This window comes from Ranitomeya variabilis, chromosome 8 (assembly GCF_051348905.1).
Source record: "Ranitomeya variabilis isolate aRanVar5 chromosome 8, aRanVar5.hap1, whole genome shotgun sequence".
NCBI lineage: Eukaryota > Metazoa > Chordata > Amphibia > Anura > Dendrobatidae > Ranitomeya > Ranitomeya variabilis.
This window is the reverse complement of record NC_135239.1, coordinates 41,447,670-41,467,378: the sequence shown is the minus strand read 5'-3', so window position 1 is coordinate 41,467,378 and position 19,709 is coordinate 41,447,670. Positions and strand designations below refer to the sequence as shown.

Below are 19,709 nucleotides of genomic sequence, written 5' to 3'. Positions count from 1 at the left end.
AGAGTGAAACGAGCCCTATTTTACATATATATATATATATATATATATATATATATATATATATATATATATATATATATATAATATATAATTATAATGTGTATGTATGTATGTGTGTATATATGTATGCGTGTGTATATATATATATATGTATGTGTGTGTGTGTGTATATATATATATATATATATATATATATATATATATATATATATATATATATATATATATATATATATATATATATATATATATATTTATTTTACTTTATAGTGCACCTTGAGGAAACGAGTGCACTGTTTGGCTGATGTAGCAGGGACTTGAGATCTTTTAGGCTAAGTGCACACGCTGCGGATTCCATTGTGGAATTTTCCACAGCGGATTTGAGAAAAACCGCTGCGGTTTTCACTGCGATTTATCGCGGTTTCTTCTGCGGGTTTTCACCTGCAGATTTCTATTGGAGCAGGTGTAAACCCACAGCGGAATCCGCACAAAGAATTGACATGCTGCGGAAAATAAACTGCTGCGTTTCTGCGCGTTTTTTTCCGCAGCATGTGAACTGCGGATTTTGTTTCCCATAGGTTTATATTGTACTGTAAACTCATGGGAAACTGTGCGGATCCGCAGCGTGTGCACATACCCTTACTCTGAGACGTCCCAGCTGCTCTGATCATTGTGAGCCGATACACACGGCGAGCTGTAATATCCTGTGACTTGTCTGATACAGTTGTAATGCTCATCACGTGTTGCCCATAGATATAAAGGTTTTCATAACGACCCATCCATGATGGACGATCAGAAAGGACGATCAGGTGATAACCTGCTGGGGAACAAGCCTTTGATGATCAGTCTAGAGCAGCTGTAATGAAACCTATAAAAGTTCCTGTGTGTTTGTGGTGTGTCACTGCTCCCTTGTTGGGTGCATGAGGTGTAGTTTCAGCTGACCGTCCCTCGCTTGTATTGTGACTTTCTTTTATGGGACAGACGGCTATTTTTAACCCCGTACTTGCTGATCTTTTGCTCCCAGAGTTAAGTATTTCCTTTTGGTATCACGCTTTTTGCGTTGTCTGCTCAGTGACAAATTAAATGGGTCCTCTTAATTCTTCTGTGCACAGGCAGTGTACTCTGCCCGATGTATGACGCACCGAGAGCGAAGACCACCTAAGCTTTACGCTCTCAATACACATTAGATGGCTGTCGCCCAACTCGCCCATACTCGGGAACACTCAGCTCCGCGCTCCTGTGGTCTCTGTGATGGCGCCACTGCCAGACGCCTCTGGCGGCGTCTTATTTTTGCAGCAGCGTCTTTATCTCCGCACCTAAGAAAAGGCTTCGTTGATTGAATTCCAACCACCTGATCCTAACATAATCTGTTTGTGACCCCATACATATTGGAAGTTGGGGAGCAGCGTGCCCTTGAAAACGAATGATTAGAATGATTAGGCTTCTCCAGTGTCTTGTTTGTGTGCAGCCAGCGGTTATATGAAGCGTTGCGCTCCTGTAATAGATCTTGTAAATCCCGTATATTGAGTTTAGATAAACTATTTTGATCATCCAGAATGCACACAAATGATTCCTGCATTCAAGGAATGGTCTGGCTCGGTGAAATGGTGTAGGTCCTGGTTATTTTGGGCGATGACACCCGTCCAGCCTATAACTGGCGCACCATGCGGGTGATGTCATGGTAGAAATAAACGCTGTCTAGTGGTCGGCGGAGGAGCCTGGAAACCTGCCCTCTTGTTTTTCGTCTTTCTATGTCATTTATTTTTATCATGGTGTCTGTCTCCTGGATTCTCCGGTGTCTGGCTCTTCTCACAAAACATTGCTGCCCTTCTTTTAGCATCCAGACTGCTGGACTTGGGGGTTTACATTAGGGAATTCCCTAAATGACAGACCTATAAAGTCACTACTAGGTGGAGACCTCCCATGGCCGTGACCCGGCTGTGGTGGTGAGGACTTGATCTGACCTAACATTCGGCCAGAGATGAAAGTGACCCCTGCTCAGAAGAACCTTTTCATTGTCTCTCTGGCTTCCGTGTGGATCAAACACTAAGACGTAAACGACCTCGGCAAAGTTACGGAGCCTTTCATCTTTCTCAAGTGTTGTGTTATTGGAGACGGTTTTTGTTCTTTTTCATACCCTGTGGGTGAGGGAGGGTTAAAATATGGCTAAAAATGCAGAAAAGTATTAACTATGTCCCCAATGGCAGCGTGTGTGTCTGCTGGTAAATATAGTGTCTCTGGGGTCCAATGTTCCTGAAAATGAGGGTCCCAAAGTGTGCAGGAAATAAAAATAACAAAGAATTTGTCTTATTTCTTCCTCTATTTATGAAAATGACTGTAGTGTATGAGGACGAGTGAAGCTGAAGAAAACGTCAAAAAGTCTTGTTAGAAATGGGAGTTGGTTTTCTTGTGATACATAATCTCTCTCGTTGATGGGACTTTTGCCTTCTTACTACGCATTTTATACATTTTTGACACCTCCGATGTGTTTGGTTATTACTTAGGATTGTTGTCGTGGTGACTCAATACATAATGCGTGTTACTGATCCAGAAAAAGAGCAATGACTGAGATAATAGCGGTGAGTCGCCGGGCGTCTTATGTCTCCGCTCTTCTTCCTAGAAGCATTGCACCGTCCTTATGGCAGCGACTCCGAACCACAAGCGCTCAACGACGCCATCCGCTGGAGCTCCAAGGAGAACTTGCTGGGAGCAGCCGAGAGCGACCCCAACCTCTTCCTTGCACTCTACGACTTTGTGGCGAGCGGAGACAACACCCTGAGCATCACCAAAGGTTCCGTCTTCTGCTTTTCTTATGTCATTTGCTCAGTCTATTATTGATTGTTCTCCTAAGATAGCGGTAAACTTAATCTCACCAGTAAAGTCTCATTATCTGCAGGCCCCTAATATATTTTTGATTGTATTTTTTTCCATTTAAAAATGTAAATTAGGAGAACTTTTATTCCTGATTCTCACCGTGCTAACCTTCCGTACATATTTAAAAGGGTTGTCCAGGTTTGGCACAAAAGTCTGCGGTCTCTGTGTGACTGCAAACACGTGCACTGTCAGGATTCTCCTGTGCTGGTGACTAGACCAGGCGATGTTGTGACTGCAAGCATGCGATATTCCTACTCCTAGCTGCATACAGATTAGATGTGTGTGACCTCTCTTAATACAATTTAATGGAGCAATTTTGCACACGTCTAATTGTAATGCAGTGACATGACCACCCGGAGAATCCTGACAGCGTGTACTATGCACAATGTGAGGATTCACATGTCTGCAGTCCTAGAGAGAGACTTTTGTGATAAACCTGGACAACCCCTTTAAAATAACTTTCCAGGCAAAACTGACACATCATGTTATGCAGAGAGCCTGAAGGGAAGATGAATGACGGGTTTAAAGGGGATGTTGGCATCAGAAAATGACCTAATGTTTAGATTATTTTTTAAAATTTAATTTTTAATTTATTCTATATAATTTTTTATTTAAAATGTTACTTTCTGTATATAAAATAAAAAGAAGAAATCTTGCAGCTCCCTAACTGACTAGTAGACTAATCTGTTATGATAATGAGACTGCTGAAAAGTCTTCTGCCCTGACCACTGTAGAAGTACGAGTCTAGTATTGGTTTATCGGCGAGTGTATAAAACATTTAAGATTTTTATTTATTTATTTTTTTCCTCTAAAATTAATATCCTAACTTTTATATGTAACCTTTTATTTTATTGTAGGAGAAAAGCTGCGTGTGTTGTGCTACAACCAGAATGGAGAATGGTGCGAGGTGCTGTCTAAGAACGGTCAGGGCTGGGTGCCCAGTAATTACATCACTCCTGTCAACAGCCTGGAGAAACACTCCTGGTACCATGGCCCTGTGTCTCGGAGTGCGGCGGAGTATCTTCTCAGCAGTCTTATTAATGGCAGCTTCCTGGTGCGAGAGAGCGAGAGCAGCCCGGGTCAGCTCTCCATTTCCCTGCGTTACGAGGGTCGCGTCTACCACTACCGCATAAACACTGCCTCTGATGGAAAGGTGAGGCTGACATGGGAACACAGTGGCTAGTGGATGTCATTTCGGCACATAGTTCACACAGAGCTCATGTCAAGCCGAGCATTATTTGTCTTCCAGGTCTACGTCACTGCGGAAAGCCGTTTCAACACACTGGCTGAACTGGTCCACCATCACTCCACCGTGGCCGATGGCCTGGTCACTATTTTACACTACCCTGCACCTAAGTGCAACAAGCCCACCGTTTATGGAGTGTCCCCCATTCACGATAAGTGGGAGATGGAGCGCACAGATATCACCATGAAGCACAAGCTGGGAGGGGGACAATATGGAGAAGTTTATGTTGGGGTCTGGAAAAAATATAGCCTCACCGTAGCTGTAAAAACGCTCAAGGTAAGAATAGCAGCGACTTTCTTATATTTTTTTCTTTTTCTATTGCACAGGTTGGGGGTAGTGATGAGCGAGCGTGTTCGCCACTCGAGTGAGCAGCAGGGTTTTCGGGTACACATCGAGTATCGCTCGTGCTCGAGTCCCTGTCTAGCATGTTTCGCCGCTGTAAAACAACCAGAAAATGTGCACGGATTACCTGCCTTACACAATCCCTACATGTTTATGGGCTAGCAGCTGTGAAACATGCGGGGCAGGAACTCGAGCACCCCAATGCTCACTCCAGTGGTGCGCACGCTCGCTCATCACTAGTTTGGGGCTCTTTTGAAAAGTTTACCAAATACCAACACTTCTGATTGGCCGAAAGTAGCTGCATCTGATATTCCGAAAGTGGGCTGAAAGTGATCCAGTGGATCAACATCTGTACATAGGGCTCACATAAAGGTGCCATCCTATAAGTAGGCCAAAATCCTGCAGCAGATTGGCAGTGTCCACAATGAGTTACCGAACCTTCTAAATCTCCACCAAATTCTGTCTTTTATCTTTAAAGCTTGGTTTTGCTAAATGTCCTGCAATGTGGTAAGACTTGTAAAGGGTCAGCTATTGACTTATAGGTTGGCTACCTCCAATATGTGACACCAGAAAGCCCGCTATAAGACAGCCGGGCCTAAGACTGCATTCACACATCTGTATTTCACTGTCCGAGCACGGACCGGAGGCAGGTCTCCGGACCCCAACTCCTAAGCTCATATATGCTTAGGCTGTAGAGAACCGGTCAGGAGAACGGCCGCTGCTCCGTGGCTCAGACTGCGAAACATGGATGTGTGAACCCCGTCCTGTTCTCGGCAGTTTGCGTGAATGCCAGCGACAACAATCTATCCATTCATGATAATATAGATTGTTTCTCAGGCTGTGGACCTAAAGCTAATGATGTTATCCTTCCTGATGGTTCCTGATCTGCAGACACTCGCGGTCGGCTGTCTTCCCGGCCATTTTATATAGATCATTTATAATTTAGTTCTGTTTCTCCTAAAACTGGTTAACGTCCCTCATGCCTGCGTTGTTCATCCTGTACAGGAAGACACTATGGAGGTAGAAGAGTTTCTGAAGGAGGCTGCTGTCATGAAAGAGATCAAACATCCCAACCTTGTGCAACTCTTAGGTGAGTACAGAAAGAAAGTGGATCTGAAGTGATGTCTGCTTGATCTACTGGGTATGCAATGTACCCTCCTCACATTTCCTGTCCCGTCAGGTGTCTGCACACTGGAGCCCCCGTTTTATATAGTAACAGAATACATGCACTTTGGGAACCTGCTAGATTATCTCCGGGAATGTAACCGGGAGGAAGTGACGGCCGTCGTTCTGCTTTATATGGCCACACAGATCTCCTCCGCCATGGAGTATCTGGAGCGGAAAAACTTCATCCACCGGTGAGTGGCATGCACCGCCTTGTTACATCGATCTTATGGCAATTTATTTCTGGCTAATATACTATTCCTTCTTTGTAGGGATCTTGCTGCAAGGAACTGTTTGGTTGGGGAAAATCACGTGGTGAAAGTGGCTGACTTTGGTCTGTCTCGTCTTATGACTGGAGACACGTACACAGCTCATGCCGGTGCCAAGTTTCCTATAAAATGGACCGCTCCTGAAAGCCTGGCATACAACACTTTCTCCATAAAATCAGATGTCTGGGGTAAGGACTGTGTGCCGTAATGTGTCTGTTATATACAATATGTAGCTGTATGTGATGGATATTGTTAAAGGGGGTCTGTGAGCCCAAACTGATAGTATAAACTAAGCACATAGCAATGTAGAGGATATGGCCCCTATAACAATCACACCTTCAGTGTCCTAATGTCCTGCATAGACTGAAGTTTAGTCCGACATGCTAATTATGGTGCTCGGTGCACCCTTGGTGTGGCCAAGAGGCTGAGTGCAGTGACCCACTGGTTTCGCATGTTCCCGACTCCCTCACGGGTGATTGACAGTGCTGACTTGGCTGGACATGTGAAACTAGTGTACAAAACGGTGCACCCAAGCCTCTTGGCCACATCAAGGGTGCACCGAACTTTGTTGAGATGACTTCTTTAAGGGGGTTGTCCTGTCCGAATCGATAAGTCTGCAGTCACTCTGTGTGATTGTAGACTTATGAATCCTCCCCAGCGCACGCACTTGTAGTGAGCGAGGCCGCACCCTGCTTAGTGACGCATCCGACTTTAGGGCCCGACCTTGCTCTAAACAAGTGTAGAGAGAGCGAGTTCGCTTGTGTATAAGTCATACATACATATGGTCCTATGTCTGAAACCGGCAAATCCCCGCAGCGCGCAGTGCATGCTCTGGGAAGATTCAGAGTCTGCAGTCGCACAGAGTGACTGCACTTATAAATTGGCATCGGACAACCCCTTTAAATTAATGTCAGTATTAGACTTCACAGAAAGTTTTTTTGTTTTTTTCTTTTCCCAAAGCTGTGCTTACTTCTAATCGATGACTGTACCATCTCTTTATGTAGCTTTTGGTGTACTACTATGGGAGATCGCTACCTACGGCATGTCCCCATACCCTGGCATCGACCTGTCCCAGGTTTATGACTTGCTGGAGAAAGGGTATCGCATGGAGCAGCCAGAAGGATGCCCCCCGAAGGTCTATGAGCTAATGAGAGCTTGTGAGTAACTTCATCTTGCTTCAAGAGTTTATTGGTGTCCAGTAGCCTAGAATTGAATGTATAAGCATAATATTATTATTCATCGTGGTTTACACCCCTTTATCAATACTGGCCACAGGGCAGAGATTGCTATAAAAGTGGTGTTACTAGTCCGGGCGGGGGCGCTGGAGCTCTGAGTTCTCTGTCTGCTTCATACCCTTTATCTCTTAGTATATTTAGGCATGATATGTTAATTATTTTCTGTAAACCATCTTCTCACTACGTGCTTTTCGCTCCTTTAGGTTGGCAGTGGAATCCCGCCGAAAGACCTTCCTTTGCCGAGACACACCAAGCCTTCGAAACAATGTTCCATGACTCCAATATAAATGAAGGTAGGTTATTATTAACCTGACAAAATGGGAATGGAGATTTGAGGAATTCTTTCTATCATGTCATACGATTCGTCATCACTTGCTCATCGGTGGTAGCCCTTATTGATCCGTTTTGCTAGTTTAGGTCTTTGGTTTTTTCATAGATTTTCCTTGCACAGCAGAACTGCTGTACAGCGAAATATCGTGCAACCCCATTACCCGTGGACCGGGCTGTGTTGCAGTTATCTACAAAGTGAGCAGTCAGGAGTTTCACTTTGTCCAACAAATGACAGAAATAATTTGGTCCCTTCATTCTTGTGATCTTTCGGATCCAAAAGTCACACACTCGCGTGTCCTAAAATTATCGGGTCATACAGCATTAAACCCATACATCCCAGGGGTTGAATAGCACTGCATTATTTGGGGTTACTGATGATTGAACGTGCTCGGAAAAGGTGTTATCTAAGCATGCTCTGGTGCTAACCGAGTGTCTTCAGCGTGCTCGAGAAATATGTTCGAGCCCCCGCGGCTGTTCGACAGTCACAACACATGCAGGGATGGCCTAACAAACAGATAATCCATGCATGCGTATGCGTTTGACCTTTTTCTCGGGAGCTTTGCATTGTATACACTGCAGTATTTATTAAAAAAAAAATAAAAAAATTATATAATAGAGGATTTGTTTCCTTTCTGTAAAATTTTCTCTATAAGTTCCGTTAGTGATAAAAAACCCACTAAGCTTTACTCACCCTCACTGGGTCCAGTTATTAGTCTTCTCCTCTGCTCCCAATGTCTGATATTGACTGCAGCGCTGACATCATTCGACACTGAGCTTTGGCGGCTATCAGCGACCCATGTCATCTTCTCGACATGGACCCTGCGCTTACTGACTGGCTGCAGTGCTGTCGATAACAGACACCGGGAGTAACAGCGCAGACTCCGCACTGGACCTGGTGAGAGTGAATAAAACTCTGTTTGTTGCTTCTTTATTTTTAATATACGAATATCAAAGCTTATAGTAAAAACTTTACTGAAGGGGACATCCCCTATAAACCATTATAGATGAGTAATAATGTAGCTGAAAGCTTCCTGGTGGTCAGTGACACCATTTAGTGTATCCCTGATGTGACCCGGGCATGTTGTTCCACTTGCAGAGGTCGCTGAAGAGCTCGGGCGCACAGCTTCCTCCACATCATCTTATCAGAGCCGTCTTCCCCTGCTGCCCTCTAAGTCCCGAACCCTGAAGAAGAAAGCGGACAATAAGGAGAACATTGAAGGCACCGGCGATTCGTCAGATAACTCCACCTCGAGCACAACGCCAGGTAATCGAGATGCAGATATGTTTCCTGTGCTCATTCCATGTTTTTGAACCGCTGTTATGTTGGCTAGAATCTGTCTTTACATGCGACTGCGACATTTTTGAGATTTGCCATTTTTCTTATTAGGAGTTCTTCGTGGATCTCCTGTAGCAAGTGGCTCCCCAGCTCTTCCACGCAAACAGAGGGACAAATCTCCGAGCAGCTTACTGGGAGACTCCAAAGAAACCACATTTACACGGGACCGAAAGGGAGGATTCTTCAGCTCTTTTATGAAGAAAAAGAGTGCCCCGCAGCCGCCAAAACGCAGCAGTTCCTTTCGGGAAATGGAGAACCAGCCTCACAAAAGGCCAGAACTAACTGGAGAGCTGGCGGCTTTCCAGGCACTCGATGCTCTAGACACTCCGGCTTCTCCAGCCTCCCATAAGTGTTATGGGGGCACATCTCAGCGGGGTTTTGCAGAAGAACCCGTGGGGGGAGTTAGTGGAGGATGGACAGGGATATCTGGCTTCTTCACACCTCGTCTCATAAAAAAGACATTTGGATTGCGGACTGGAAAACAAGGAAACACCGAGGATCAGTCCAAACCTTTCCCTAGGTCAAATTCCACATCATCCATGTCTCCTGTCGTTTCAGAGCAAGACAGGATGTCCATGACACTCCCCAGAAACTGCCATCGGACTAAGGTGCAGCTAGACCATGCTGCCTCAGTGTCTTCACAGCCGGAGGAGAACCAGCAGGAACTTCCAAGAACTGCATTAGATATGGCGCCCCCACAGCCACATAGAGATAGGGGAAAGCCCAAATTGCTTCCACGGACTGGAGGTGGCGAGCGGAATGGTGGTCTGCGCACGGGTGCAGATGAGAGGTCATCGCCCAACAAGCATATCGGAGGCGCCTCTTCATCTTTCCATTCTGCCACTCACAACCACAAAGTGCCCGTTCTCATTTCTCCGTCCCCGAGGAACGTGTCTTCGGATATTCAGCTGGTCGGCATGGATTCTTTAGGACACACGTTCAAATTGCTCCAGGAGCACGTTCCGTCTGGTACTGAGAAAGACCGCCCTGCTCATCGCCGGCTGAAACCTAAATGTGCGCCCCCTCCTCCTCCAAATGTAAGATTCCTGCAACATCAGCCTGCAGATGAGACGGCCTCAGCCGCACCTTCGCAGCCGCCCGTCACTGAAAGGGCAACCAAGCCTTCCCGGCCCATGCTGCCACCACCTCCTCCTGTTAGCCAAGTAGGGAAGCTTTCCAATGGGGCAGCAGTGGGTGGTAGGGGAGCGTTACGGAAGTCCAAGCAACCTGCAGAGAAGGTTCCTGCAGAAAAAATAAGCAAAGAAGCTCTTTTGCAGTGTGCGGGAATGCTGTCCAGTGCACTGACCGTTCCCCAACCCAACAGCCAGCTGGTTGACACCGGACATCAGCTTCTGGACTATTGCACTGGATACGTTGACTCCATACCCCAAACTCGGAACAAATTTGCCTTTCGAGAGGCCGTCAGTCGATTAGAGGTCAGTTTGCAGGAGCTGCAGGTGTCATCCGCAGGTGCTGGGGCAGGAAACGCGTCGTCTGCTTCCCAGGGCTCCAACCCCGTACTTAATAACTTACTGTCCTGTGTACAGGAGATCAGCGATGTGGTGCAGAGGTAGCTATAGATGCAAAAAACCCTAAAGTGACTGTCACCAAGCTCATGCACTGGCAAGTGTGGGACGGAGGCTAGTAACCTCATGTGCGGGGGACGCCGTGGATGGGGGGTCAGCCTCTCTTTTATGGAAGAAATCGTGCTACGCTGGTTTTGACCGATTAGATACAAATCCAGCAGAACACATTTTAACACTAAGACACCAGATGTTTTACTTTTTTTTTTTTTTCTCTCTCTTTTTTTTTTTTATCATGTTTGCTTTGCTTTGTGTCCTTTTTTTTTTTTTTTTTTTTTTTTTTCTTTATACATCTCAGGTTTAATATATTTATCTCCAATTGGAGCCTTATTTTCCTCCATGGGTCCAAAAACTAGTTATGGAAGTTGGGTCTGTCAGTTGTCTCATGATGGTGCGTGGATTCATCTCGGTGCCTCTGGGTAGAGTTCGGTGTATATACCGTATGTAGAGCCAAGAAAGAAGACAATAGGGACAAGTCATTTGTTGTGCATGAATGGATTTGGCAGTGCCCATCGCCTTCTCCATTAGCAGAGATCAAATTGGGTAGGGGTGTTGTATTCTTCATGCCTTTTATGCTGGAGGTGGCGACTGGTTTGGAAACTCTCGGCAGCGGTCCTGACAGGGTGGTATCGTGTCTCCATGGTCTATGCACCATCCTACAGACCCAGCTTATGATTTCACCGGGCGACAGTCACTCAGTCACCTTGTCCCCGAGTTCCTATTCCCTAGTAGGTGCCATTCCCATAAATATTCCTGCTGCTTCCGTTGTATGTACCCGATGGGAACACTAGCTATGAACGTATAGGTCATGAAATCTGACATGTTACAGAAATTGTGCTTTTTTTCCACCATGTTTATTGGTTTTCCACTTTCTGTACCATCATAGCATGTTTTTCTATGCATTCTCTAAACCACCGTGTGATGTGACTGCTTCGCCCACCGTCGGCACTAGTGTCCGTGTACTTGGCACACATTTTTTGGATGCCACTTAATCATTGAGTTATGATCTATTGTACCTCAGCCCGGGGTGCGCACTCACTTTCTGTAAAGCATAATCTGCAAAAAAATATGTATGTGGGAGCATTTTTTGTGATCACGGCTGTGCACACACAGTTATTGAATGCAATGGTCTGATACGCTGTTACTGGGCAGTACTGGAAAACGGTCATAACTGGAGTCTCCATTATTAGGTTGGTGGTATAGGGGGTGCATTTACTTGTGCAAACGTCTTGCCTGATATCCACTGTAACCTTGATGTCGTCAGTAGCGATGGGGGGGCGCTCGCCGGATGTATAGGTGGGAGGTATATCCACTTCAGTCACTGCTATATTGGCATTGACGTCTTCCCGTGTATAGTGATGAGCACAAAAGTCATTTATTTTATTCCAACCATCAAATGCTAATTTAAGACCACGATATCCTAATACTAGATGACTGCAGATTGCAAGTGCTTCGATTTTAGCAGGAAGGCAAATTTTATAAACGTAGATCATAAATGTCAGCCTGGGTCGGCTGCAGAAGATTGGGGTTATAATAAGTGGATGGTGAGGGCTGTAAACTTGGATCACTTCCCACCAGGACAAATAGAGCGCAGTGAACGCACCTTTTATCATAGACGTGTCAGTGCCTTGGCACCTTTGCACCCCAGTGACCACCGCACATAGCATTTTAGCCACCTGAATGTAGTTTTGATTTATTTGTGGGTATTGGAAACTATGCTGCATGTACTAATAGTGGCCTGCTGTTCTTCCTTTACTTGCGCCCCTCGCTGGGTCACAGAGGTAACCTTGCCCTCCATAACAGTACTGTCAATTCTGCACATAGCAGAATATGTGCATTTCATGATTGTCTGCCGCCACATGTCCCTGCAAAAGCAGACACTTGGGCCAGTAATCGCTTACCAATGTATTGCTGCAGTAAAGGCTGCTCCAGCGACTCCTGCGGAGGGGGCCGTACAAGACGCAAACACTACAGCATAATTGGGTTGTATGAGACTACGAAAAAGTCTATAGCGCCCCCTCCTGTTCATAGGCAGCGTCTGGTACTGCAGCTCAAGTGATCAAGGCTGACCTGCAATGCCAGACACCACACATGGGCAAAAGTGGCGCTGTTTCTTATTTATACAACTACGATTAAGTCTGAATTATGGCCAATATCTGATTCTGCACCTTCCAGGGGTTTAGGAAGACGAGATATTGGAACTTGTTTGACAGCATCCTACTTTGAGAGCTTTAAGTCGCAGAGATCTTATCTTTTCATGGGAGCACAAACTTCTAATTTCTCGGCTTCCTGGACCCCGATAAATAAGATTCTGTATTTGAGAGGGCGCGTTCAACAACACTAAGACCTTATAATGTCCTTCATTTCTATATCTTTGTCACCAAGCTCCTCAGTTTGTCTTCCCAAAAGTCTCCCCCCTCGGCAGGTTACCTTTGTGATGCCTCTTGCACTACATACTTGGGATCACTACCAATCCAAAAAGCATTGCAGGAGAACACGTCGTCTCTGGGATAGCCGGTGCTGCACACCTCCGCCTTGCTTCCTACAATCCACCAGTGTTTTTCTTTCTTTTTCTATATATATAGTTCTTGTAATATATTTTGTTGGTGTTTTTATTTTTTTTTTAATTTAATTCTCACTGGTTTATTTTCTGACTGTGAACAGCTAACAGTGTTAAATGTGATGTGAATGTGACTTTTGGAATGGATGACATGTTAAATATATAATTTTTTTTGTTATTTTTAAGAAAAACAACAAAAAGAGAAAAGGATGTTGCAATATTTTAAAGCAAATAAACTTGAAGCCTCTGCTCTTGTCTGTCTTGAAATGATCTTTTACTTTTTTTTTTTTTGTATTTTGTATTTTGTCATTGTAGTCTGTGGAGGTGATTTACGATCATACGCCTTTCTCAAAAATATAATTGGAAAAAAAAAACGTTCACTCTAATTTAGTAGTAAAAGCTGGGCTTTTAGAGAGGACGACTGCAGTTGGGATCACCACTGTCCCACTATCTTGTCAGCTGTGGGAGACTTCTTGCCTCTGTGTTGCAAGATGCCACTGACTGTGCAGCATGTGAACACTGGCAATCTGTGCGGCGGCCTTCACGCTGGATGTAGTGGTAGCTCAGATGGTTTCTAGTGATGAAGGAATGTGCTCGGATAAGGCGTTATGCAAGCATGCTCGGGTGCTGAGTGTCTTCGGCGTGCTCCAAAAATATGTTCGAGTCCTCTTGGCTGTTAGACAATCCCTGCATGTGCTGCGGCTGTCTAACAAACAGGCACCCCCTGCATGTGCTGCGGCTGTCTAACAAACAGGCACCCCCTGCATGTGCTGCTGCTGTCTAACAAACAGGCACCCCCTGCATGTGCTGCTGCTGTCTAACAAACAGGCACCCCCTGCATGTGCTGCGGCTGTCTAACAAACAGGCACCCCCTGCATGTGCTGCTGCTGTCTAACAAACAGGCACCCCCTGCATGTGCTGCGGCTGTCTAACAAACAGGCACCCCCTGCATGTGCTGCTGCTGTCTAACAAACGGGCACCCCCTGCATGTGCTGCGGCTGTCTAACAAACGGGCACCCCCTGCATTTGTTGCGGCTGTCTAACAAACGGGCACCCCCTGCATGTGCTGCGGCTGTCTAACAAACGGGCACCCCCTGCATGTGTTGCGGCTGTCTAACAAACAGGCACCCCCTGCATGTGCTGCTGCTGTCTAACAAACAGGCACCCCCTGCATGTGCTGCGGCTGTCTAACAAACAGGCACCCCCTGCATGTGCTGCGGCTGTCTAACAAACAGGCACCCCCTGCATGTGCTGCTGCTGTCTAACAAACAGGCACCCCCTGCATGTGCTGCTGCTGTCTAACAAACGGGCACCCCCTGCATGTGCTGCTGCTGTCTAACAAACGGGCACCCCCTGCATGTGTTGCGGCTGTCTAACAAACGGGCACCCCCTGCATGTGCTGCTGCTGTCTAACAAACGGGCACCCCCTGCATGTGCTGCGGCTGTCTAACAAACGGGCACCCCCTGCATGTGCTGCGGCTGTCTAACAAACAGGCACCCCCTGCATGTGCTGCTGCTGTCTAACAAACAGGCACCCCCTGCATGTGCTGCTGCTGTCTAACAAACGGGCACCCCCTGCATGTGCTGCGGCTGTCTAACAAACGGGCACCCCCTGCATGTGTTGCGGCTGTCTAACAAACGGGCACCCCCTGCATGTGCTGCGGCTGTTGAACAGCTGCAAGACGTGCATGCAGCTGCAGGGACGTGGAACATATTTTTCGAGCACGCCGAGATCGGATAGCACTATATCCAATCACGTTCTCTCATCACTAGTGGTTTCCTCCTAGTTATGGTGCCACAAAAGAAGGTAAAAAGTAAAAGTTGCATCAATGAAATACTGATGAAAGTTATCTGTTTTGCCAATGAAATGTATTTGAGGAAAGCAGGGCTGTGGAGTCGGTTAATGTTACATTTTAAATTTATATTTAAAAAAAAAAAATAAATAATAAACCTACAACTTAAAATTTACAAAATGCGCTCTACAGTTATGTGCAAAATAACAGCAATTGTGAACAAGTGAAAAAAAGCTCAATCCTCATAATAGCATTTACTGTATTTCCACAAAACACCAAGGGAGCTGCACATTCGATTACAAATGAAAATATTAACAAAATATCAATATCTAAACTGAAAAAAAAGGCTACGTTCCCACGGTCAGGAATCGGCAGCACATGTCTGCTTCATCCAAAGTGCTGCTGGCTATTGAGCGCAGGTGATTCTGCGTGTGGTCATTGGACCGTGCGGAATCTCCGCGTCCTATACATTGTGCAGGTGAGATTTATCTTGCGAAGACGCGTTTCCACAAGACAAATAGACATGCTGCAGTCTGGAAAGACGCGCCGCATGTTCTTTTCCCGGGGCTGTGGAGGTGGAGTCGGTGTCATGGAAATTGAGAAGTCGGAGGTTTGGCTTACTGACTCCACAGCCCTGCCTTCTCTACAGTTAAGCCACGGGTGTCGGTGCACACATGGTGCACCCTTTGGATTTCTTGAAAACCCATCCACTATGCTGTAACATCTGGCCGCTGTGCACAGATATTCCTGCCTGCACTACATGCCACAGTTCTTTTGCATTCTCCACAAATTTAAGCCAAAAAAAGCAGATTGAGATCTGGGCATCAGGCCGCCGCTTCATAACATCAATCTTGTTGGTCTGGAACCAGGATGTTGCAGTTTCCTGGTGTTTTTGGGGTCTTCATGCTGCTCAGACACCCATTTCAAGGGCATTTCTTCAGGAAAAAGGAACATCACTTCTTCCAGTATTTTGACATATTCTACTTGGTCCATGATATGTGCTAAATGGGCCAAAGTCCACAGTATGGGAAACATCCCCAAACCATTATTCTTGCACCTTCATGAGTCCAGTGTTTGAACCTTATCACAAACTGTCTGCGGCCTTCAGACCAGGCCCACGGACTTCATACGGCCCACCAAGTGATGTGCAGCCAGCAGCAGCTGTGATGGAGACGCTGCTCCATTCTTCCTATATTCATTTGTATTCGTGTCTTTTAGATGCAAATACATTTGAACACTGCAGCGCCTGGACTGGGGCAGAGCAGTGGGCGCCAATGTGCAGCAGCATGATGAGTAGGGCTGGTATCAGCACCTGGGCAAGTGCCGGGGTCCTCAGCAGGTGGGGGGTCCACTCGCCGCCGGGGTCACCGGTGTGCTATGGGGCCTGGTGCTGCTTGCTCGGAGCCCTGGTACTTGCGATACTTGCCTCTCCACCGCTGCAGCATCTTCCTCGTCTCCTGACTGTGACGTTTCAGGTCAGAAGATGCGATGACATGATTAGTGTGCGCCCTCTGCCTGAGCAGTCACACTGCAGAGAGCTGGAAGACGCCGACACTGAGGAGTTTGGAGCAGAGCAGCGGCTAACGAGGAGTGGTGGGTATGCATTTCTTTCTTTTTTCTTTCTTTTTTTTAATGTTTGGAGCAATATATGGGGACCATTATATATGGATTGGGCTCATCATATACTGGAGCATTATATGGGGCCTACCATATACTATATGGAGGATTATATGGGGCCCATTCTGTATGGAGCAATATGGGGCCCATCCTATACTGTATGGAGCATTATATGGCGCCCATTATATTGTATGGGGCCCATCAAAAACTGCATGGAGCATTATATGGGGCTCAGTATATTGTATGGGGCCCATCATGTACTGTATGGAGCATTATATGGGGCTCATTATACTGTATGGAGCAATATACGGGGCTCATTATACTGTATGGAGCAATGTATGGGACTCATTATACTGTATGGAGCATTATGTGATGCCCATAACTGTATGGAGGACTATACTGTCCGGTTTCTGAGCTATTGATATTATTCATGTAATGTAAGAAGTGAAATATTTGGCATTGTACTACACCTATATTTCTCTGCCGTATCTCTGCATCATGAATTGTGGTATGTGTTAAAGGGGCCCACGAAAGCCTGGAGATGGCCCTGATAATGAGGTCAGCACAATGATGTCATTCCACTGCTGCCGGGGCCGCAGAGGGTGAGGAGAACATTGGGCTGGTAAGAAACATGCTTTTATTTTAGATGGAAGGGCACATAAAGGGGCAGTGGAGGACATTATGGGGCAATTGGCATATTGTGAAGGGGTATAGTATAGCTGGGGGCAGTTGCGACAATATGCAGAGTGGCAATGTAGGGGGAGATATTGGGAAAGGGGCAATTTGGGGCTGATATTATGGAGGGGCAGAGTGGGGGATATTTTGTACAGGAATCACAATGAGGGGCAATTATTTATTTGGGGTGTGACATAGGAGATATTTATGGGGCAGTATTATGATATTTTTGTGTTTCAGGGCACCGTTTCGGAAAGAGCTGCTGAAGATAGAGAAGAGGGAAGTCTACAGAGACGAGCTTTGGACATGATATCTCATCATAGTGTTTGGACAAAATGGAGAAGAAAAGAATGACTTCAATCTGAACAAATGTCAGCTACCTGGATGTGTATATGTATATAATATGTGATACTGTCTGCATCTGTTTTTGTGTTTTTTTTTTCTCTTTCTTAAAGCAAAAACTCTCAAAATTCTTCTAAAATACTCAAAACTTGGTTTTGGGGATGTAGTAATGTACTAATGGTTGTTTTGGTGGCATATTCATGTAATTACCCGTTTTTTTAAAAAAAAGTGCAACTCTTGGGATTGGTTCAGTATGGCAATGTAGCCTTTGGACCAAAATAAAGTTGTGCCCCCCTGCTTTAGACCCATTAAGGATAATCTTGCTCTCATATGTCCGTAGAATATTGCACCACTTCTCAAGTCAATGTGTTGTTTGGCAAAGTAACCTTTTCAACACATTTTCTTTTCAGCAATGGTACTTTAAGGTGCCATTGTTTGGCTTTACATACAGTTATATGAAAAAGTTTGGGCACCCCTATTAATCTTAAGCTTAATGTTTTATAAAAATTGTTTTTTTTGCAACAGCTATTTCAGTTTCATATATCTAATAACTGTTGGACACAGTAATGTTTCTGCCTTGAAATGAGGTTTATTGTACTAACAGAAAATGTGCAATCTGCATTCAAACAAAATTTGACAGTTGCATAAGTATGGGCACCTCACCAGAAAAGTGACATTAATATTTAGTAGATCCTCCTTTTGCAAAAATAACAGCCTCTAGTCGCTTCCTGTAGCTTTTAATGAGTTCCTGGATGAAGGTATTTTTGACCATTCCTCTTTACAAAACAATTCCAGTTCAGTAGAGTTTGATGGTCGCCGAGCATGGACAGCCCTCTTCAAATGATCCCACAGATGTTCAATGATATTCAGGTCTGGGGACTGGGATGGCCATTCCAGAACAGTGTAATTGTTCCTCTGCATGAATGCCTGAGTAGATTTGGAGCGGTGTTTTGGATCATTGTCTTGCTGAAAGATCCATCCCCTGCGTAACTTCAACTTTGTCACTGATTCATGAACATTATTGTCAAGAATCTGCTGATACTGAGAGGAATCCATGCGTCCCTCAACTTTAACAAGATTCCCAGTGCCGGCATTGGCCACACAGCCCCAAAGCATGATGGAACCTCCACCAAATTTTACTGTGGGTAGCAAGTGTTTTTCTTGGAATGCTGTTTTTTTTGCCGCCATGCATAACGCCTTTTTGTATGACCAAACAACTCAATCGTGGTTTCATGAGTCCACAGGACCTTCTTCCAAAAAGAAATTGGCTTCTCCAAATGTGATTTTGCATACCTCAGCCGACTCTGTTTGTGGCGTGCTTGCCTAAACGGCTTCTTTCGCATCACTCTCCCATACAGCTTCTCCTTGTGCAAAGTGCATTGTATAGTTGACCGATGCACAGTGACACCATCTGCAGCAAGTTGATGCTGCAGCTCTCTGGAGGTGGTCTGAGGATTGTCCTTGACTGATCTGACCATTCTTCTTCTCTGCCTTTTTGATATTTTTCTTGGCCTGCCACTTCTGGCCTTAACAAGAACTGTACCTGTGTTCTTCCATTTCCTTATTATGTTCCTCACAGTGGAAATTGACAGGTTAAATCTCTGAGACAGCTTTTTGTATCCTTCCCCTGAACAACTATGTTGAATAATCTTTGTTTTCAGATCATTTGACAGTTGTTTTGAGGAGCCCATGATGCCACTCTTCAGAGGAGATTCAAGCAGGAGAACAACATGCAAGTGGCCACTTTAAGTAGCTTTTCTCATGATTGCATACACCTGGCTATGAAGTTCAAAGCTCAATGAGGTTACAAAACCAAAAAAAGTGCTTTAGTAAGTCAGTAAAAAGTAGGTAGGAGTATTTAAAACAAGAAAATGATAAGGGTGCCCATACTTATGCACCTGTCAAATTTTGTTTGAATGCAGATTGCACATTTTCTGTTAGTACAATAAACCTCATTTCAAGGCAGAAACATTACTGTGTCCAACAGTTATTAGATATATTAAACTGAAATAGCTGTTGCAAAAAAAACAACAATTTTTTATAAAACATTAAGCTTAAGATTAATAGGGGTGCCCAAACTTTTTCATATAACTGTATGTGTCTTCTGATGATTGCAGGACTCCCAGGCAACTGAAGATCCCCTTTGATTGATCATTGGATGCTTCTTCACAGCTCACACAACCCATCATAATTTCTCATCACTTGTGACTCTAAATTACCTTTATCACCGATTTATCCCTCCACCGTCTACTTCTATTATGCAATCCTCTGGATAAGGCCGGAGACACACTGGTGCGAGAGACGGCCGAGTCTCGCTGGTTAAAAGCAAGCTGTGGCACCTGC

General features: G+C 45.2%; 1 protein-coding gene across 3 annotated transcripts in view; it reads left to right on the top strand.

Moving 5' to 3' along the window:
• ABL2 (ABL proto-oncogene 2, non-receptor tyrosine kinase) overlaps nucleotides 1-13,189 on the top strand; it is a 42,527-nt gene extending 29,338 nt beyond the window's left edge. For 2 of the 3 annotated variants that reach the window (XM_077277718.1, XM_077277720.1), the window contains exons 2-11: nucleotides 2,621-2,791; nucleotides 3,732-4,027; nucleotides 4,124-4,396; nucleotides 5,468-5,552; nucleotides 5,643-5,820; nucleotides 5,899-6,083; nucleotides 6,900-7,052; nucleotides 7,334-7,423; nucleotides 8,557-8,724; nucleotides 8,848-13,189. In XM_077277718.1, the coding sequence (XP_077133833.1) occupies nucleotides 2,621-2,791; nucleotides 3,732-4,027; nucleotides 4,124-4,396; nucleotides 5,468-5,552; nucleotides 5,643-5,820; nucleotides 5,899-6,083; nucleotides 6,900-7,052; nucleotides 7,334-7,423; nucleotides 8,557-8,724; nucleotides 8,848-10,370 (3,122 nt within the window). In that variant the 3' untranslated portion in view covers nucleotides 10,371-13,189. The remainder of the gene's footprint in view (nucleotides 1-2,620; nucleotides 2,792-3,731; nucleotides 4,028-4,123; nucleotides 4,397-5,467; nucleotides 5,553-5,642; nucleotides 5,821-5,898; nucleotides 6,084-6,899; nucleotides 7,053-7,333; nucleotides 7,424-8,556; nucleotides 8,725-8,847) is intronic. The other variant, XM_077277719.1, reaches the window with a different exon arrangement.
• The last annotated feature ends 6,520 nt before the right edge of the window (nucleotides 13,190-19,709 follow it).